The sequence below is a fragment of the Octopus bimaculoides genome, chromosome 1 (assembly GCF_001194135.2).
Source record: "Octopus bimaculoides isolate UCB-OBI-ISO-001 chromosome 1, ASM119413v2, whole genome shotgun sequence".
Lineage (NCBI taxonomy): Eukaryota > Metazoa > Mollusca > Cephalopoda > Octopoda > Octopodidae > Octopus > Octopus bimaculoides.
In genome coordinates, this window is record NC_068981.1 from 113,657,007 (window position 1) to 113,661,760 (window position 4,754).

Consider the following 4,754-nt stretch of genomic DNA (forward strand, 5'->3'; position numbering starts at 1 on the left):
GGGAGCTGTCTTCAATAATTCAAGTAATGCTATATATTCAAAATTAACCATACATGCTGGTTTTGTTGTTATTGTTGCTGCTACTGTTGTTATTGTCACTTATTTTTTTGTATTTTGACGCTACTTTCCTTCAGAAATTAGTGGTCCTAAACTCCCTAGGAAATTTTATGCCAACTTCACCACTTTTATTTATTTATTTATTTATTTATTTTTTCTTTGTTTTGAAACGAGATCGAAATAAACATTTTATACCGACAGATTTTAGACACTTTTTTTCTGAAACTGGTAAGATTATGTAGGGGGTGCAAATTTTGATCTTGCACCCCCTGAAAATTCTAGGGGGTGCAGGTGCACCCGCTGCACCCCCTGTTCCCGGGCCCTTGATTGTGTAACACTCAATTCAGATTGTGTTTGTAGAATGATTTCATTAGTAAATTAAATTCTAGTATTTTAAATTACATGTTGCTCCTCAAATGTCTTTATTCTTTTTTCTTGTAATTTTTAGTTTCAAGAACCCTGCCTTGATGTAGCTTTGCTTCTGCTGGATAAAGGAGGTCTTTCTACTGCAGCCAAGAGAGACCCTGTGACAGTCATTCGTTGCCTTACTGCCTTGGTAAATGATTAAACTTTTTATTAATACAAGAGAAAAAGAGTTGATAACATGTAAATTGAAATTTGTTGAGAGTAACTAATGGAAATAATCGATCCTGCTAAATTTACTTGATACTATGTCTGTTGTTAAGAACTATAGTATACCTCCATATACAAGCACACTACTATTCATTTAATGTTATTTCACTTTTATAGTAGTGTATGGTTCCCTGAAATAAGTGTAGACAATCAGAAAAAAAATCTGTAAATCATACAAGACAAAATTATAGAATGCGTGTAAAATAAAGGATTTTATTACCAGACCTAAATTTAAAAATTTTAAATAATATAGTGATAATATTTCATAATTATATTTATATAATTTATTTAAACATTTCACTCTTTCTATTTGATGGTTTAAATGGCCACACTCTATTTCTAATTTCTACTCCTTTCTATTATTTTCTTCCATATTTTTAGACAAACAGCAACGATGATGATGGTCTCATTGAGGGCATGTGGGCAGCTGATTATCCTAAACCAAGTACACGTCCTTCTGAATGGAGTGGAAGTACTGCAATAATCTCACAGTATGTTGAAACCTTACAGTCTGTTCGTTATGGACAGTGTTGGGTTTTCTCAGGGCTAATGACTACATGTGAGTATTTCTTGATTTATTTATTTTGCAGATAAATTTATTATTGTTGTTAATTCAAAAAGAAAATCTTTATGAGGGTTGGCTGAAAAGCTTATAGGCTGACCAAGATACTCTCATGGAATGTGAACTAATGAGGTTTATTTTTCAAAATAGTTCCCCTTGCAGTTTACACATTCCTTCCATTGTTGTTGCAGTGCTTGGATCCCATTGGTGAAGATTTCATCCAGTTGGTCAAAAAAGTCATCAACAGCAGACATGATGGAATACTGGTTCCCAGCAAAGTGTATTTTTATGTTGAGGAACAGATGATAGTCAAATGGGACCAAATCAGGAAAATAGCGAGGGTGATCAACCAGTTCAAAGCTACAGTCATTCACAGCAGCCATTGAAACCAAGGACTTGTGTGCAGAAGCACACATGTGTGCTGATGAAATAAAACCACTTTTGTCAGCCTTCTTGGGCATCTGGTCTTGATAGCCTTTTGTGCCTACCTCAGCAAGTTGGCATAGTACTCTCCCTTTTGGACATAGTCAATAAACACAATAATGCCTTTTGCATCCCCAAAAACTGAGGCCATCACTTTCTCTGCAGATGAAATGACTGTGGCCGTCTTTGGAGCAGGTGAAAAGGGGTGTTTCCCTTACATTGATTATCTCTTAGTTTCTGGTTCAAAGTGATCATCCCAACACTCATCCTAGGTTAGGAAATATTCAAGAAAAGCAGCTGGATCTGCCTGAAACAATGTCAGATTTTCTCCATGATGTGATCAATCTGGTTCACGTTTGATCAGATGTCAGAAGACTTGGCACCAACCAAGCAGAAACCTTCATCAAGCCAAATTCATTGTGAATATATTCTCAACTTTCTCATGAGATATACTGATGGCACTGGCTACTTGATTTATAGTTAATTTCCACTCATCCATCACCATGTAGTGAATAAAATCAATGTTTTCCTTGGTGGTGGTAGTTGCAGGATGTCCAGACCATGAGCCATCTTCAAGACCTTCCCTTCCTCTCCTAAATTTAGCTGTCTACTTTTGCACTGTTAATAAAGCTAGACCACCCTCCCTAATATAGCAATCCTGTCAGTATGAATGTCCTTAGAAGTGTAACCCTTTTTTGCTGGTACTTGATAACATCACAATTTAAAATTTTGTCCATTTTCAAGAGAAGTTACTACTAGTTACTATTTAAGTCTTCTATGAACAGTTAAATGTCAGTTCATGTGACAAAAAACAAAACAAAACAAGGCAGTTATTAATTAAAAGGGGTGAAGTTAATGCATGCAAGATTCCACAGCTCTAGCATTTCTCCCTCACAGTCAGCTTATGAACTTTTCAGCCAACCCTTGTGCATTCACTTTACAAGTTATATGCAAATTTCAAAATTACTTGGCATATGAAGAGAAAGTTTTACAATGTTTACATCAAGAATGTCTGTTGTGTAGTTTGAACTTATGTTCTTTTGAATAATGATCCAGTTATTATACTTCTATAAAACCATTTTTCATCTGTAAAAGCTGGTGCACTTCTTAAAACAACTGTGTTCATATAATTGAGCAAATCCATAATGTTTTATTAGGCTTTTATTGAGCAGTTTGCACAACATATTTTTTGACTAGTTTCAGTCATTTGACCGTAACCATTCGAGAGCACTGCTTTCAAAATTTTAGTTAATTATCTCGAGTCAAGCACTTAGATAAACTTTAATTTATTGAAAGGCTACCTTTTCTAGAGTAACTTAGAATAAAATGTTGATATAACTGATAAATGTTAATAAGAGCAATATCTGGTTATCACCAAATGTAATTATGAAAATAATGTCACTTGTGAGATTGTTGAAGGATGGATAAGAAACAGATAATGATATATTCTCAAGTCAACATATTTATTCTCATTAATTATCAGAAAGCTGTTAAAATTAGTTGTAGAAAAGTTTAGAGTGGATGACTAAAAAATGAACTTAGAATTACATCATCATGCCATAGTTGTTGTCACCGCTGCTACCACTGCTGCCACCATCACATCCCCACCACCACCACCGCGACTGGAAAGGAAAGAGATAGTAGCACACATACTCACATACATATACATATGTAGATACATACATACATCATCACCATCATCATTTAACATCTGCTTTCGATGTTGGCATATATATGTATATATATATATATATATATATATATATATATATATATATATATATAATGGGCTTCTTTCAATTTCCATCATCCCAAACCACTCACAAGGCTTTGATTGGTCTGAGAATATAGTAGAAGATACTTACCCAGACACTTGCCCAAAGTGTCACGCATTGGGACTGAACCTGAAACCATCGGAAGCAAACTTACTGCACAACCATACTTGCACTTCATAGTCAAACCTGCACCTCATGGCCATGCCTATTCCTAAAAGCCATTAATCTCATTTGATAGTTTTTACATGTATGAACGAGAAAGAGAAATGCAAATTGTATGTTTGCTAAAATATGTATATTTTATTAGTGTTCCATCATGTGTATATGTAAGAGAGAGAAATGGAATTACAGAATATGTGAATGGGTGAGAGAGTGTCTTTTAAAACCCTGTCGCAAGACAGTGCATCTGACCACATTAAGACATCTCTGATGAAATGTTTGAAGTGGGGTTTATTTATAAGAAAATAAGATTCTATGAAATGCATTTTGGTACATGAAATGGAAGTAGGTCTTTGAAGTTAGCTAAAGATTTTTCACATCTATCACAAGATATTATTAGCTTTGATAAGTGTTGAAGAGCATGTTTATCTGACTGCATAGTCAGTTAAATGCTTGCAGTTGCTATATTGCTAAATATGGTATTGTTGGCTAAAAACAATGTTTCATCTATACAAAAACGTTAAAAGTTCAACTCTATGAGAGATGATATGGTACACTAACATTGTCCTTGTAAACAGTTACATCCTTTTTCTTGTATTTAAATATACCACTTTTCATCGATGCATACTGATATACAGCTATGTAAAGTACATCATCATCATTTAACATCTGCTTTCCATGCTAGCATGGGTTAGACGATTTGACTGAGGACTGGCAAGCCAGCAGGCTGCACCAGGCTCCAATCTGATCTGGCAGATTTTCTACAGCTGGATGCCCTTCCTAACACCAACCACTCCAAGAGTGTAGTGAGTGCTTTTACGTGCCAATGGCACAAGGGCCAGTCACATGGTACTGGCAACAGCCACGCTCAAAAAGGTGTTTTTTACATGCCACCTGCACGGGAGCCAGTCCAGCAGCACTGGCAATGACCTCACTCGAATGACTTTCTAACGTGCCACCAGCACAAGTGCTAGAAGGTGACACTGGTAATGATTACACTCAAATGGTGCTATTTACGGGCCACTAACACGGAAGCCAGACAGCTGCTCTGGCAATGAACATGCTCGGACAGTGCTATTAGTGCTCCACTGGCACAGATGCCAGTCATTGAGTATGGTTCAATTACGATTTCGATTTCACTTGCC

At 35.9% G+C, this 4,754-nt stretch overlaps 1 protein-coding gene across 1 annotated transcript in view; it reads left to right on the forward strand.

The window, feature by feature from the left end:
- The window catches only part of LOC106878543 (protein-glutamine gamma-glutamyltransferase K), a 142,812-nt gene that overhangs the window by 80,346 nt on the left and 57,712 nt on the right, over positions 1-4,754 (forward strand). The window contains exons 6-7 of the mRNA XM_052969397.1: positions 506-613; positions 1,072-1,249. Of these exons, the coding sequence (XP_052825357.1) occupies positions 506-613; positions 1,072-1,249 (286 nt within the window). The remainder of the gene's footprint in view (positions 1-505; positions 614-1,071; positions 1,250-4,754) is intronic.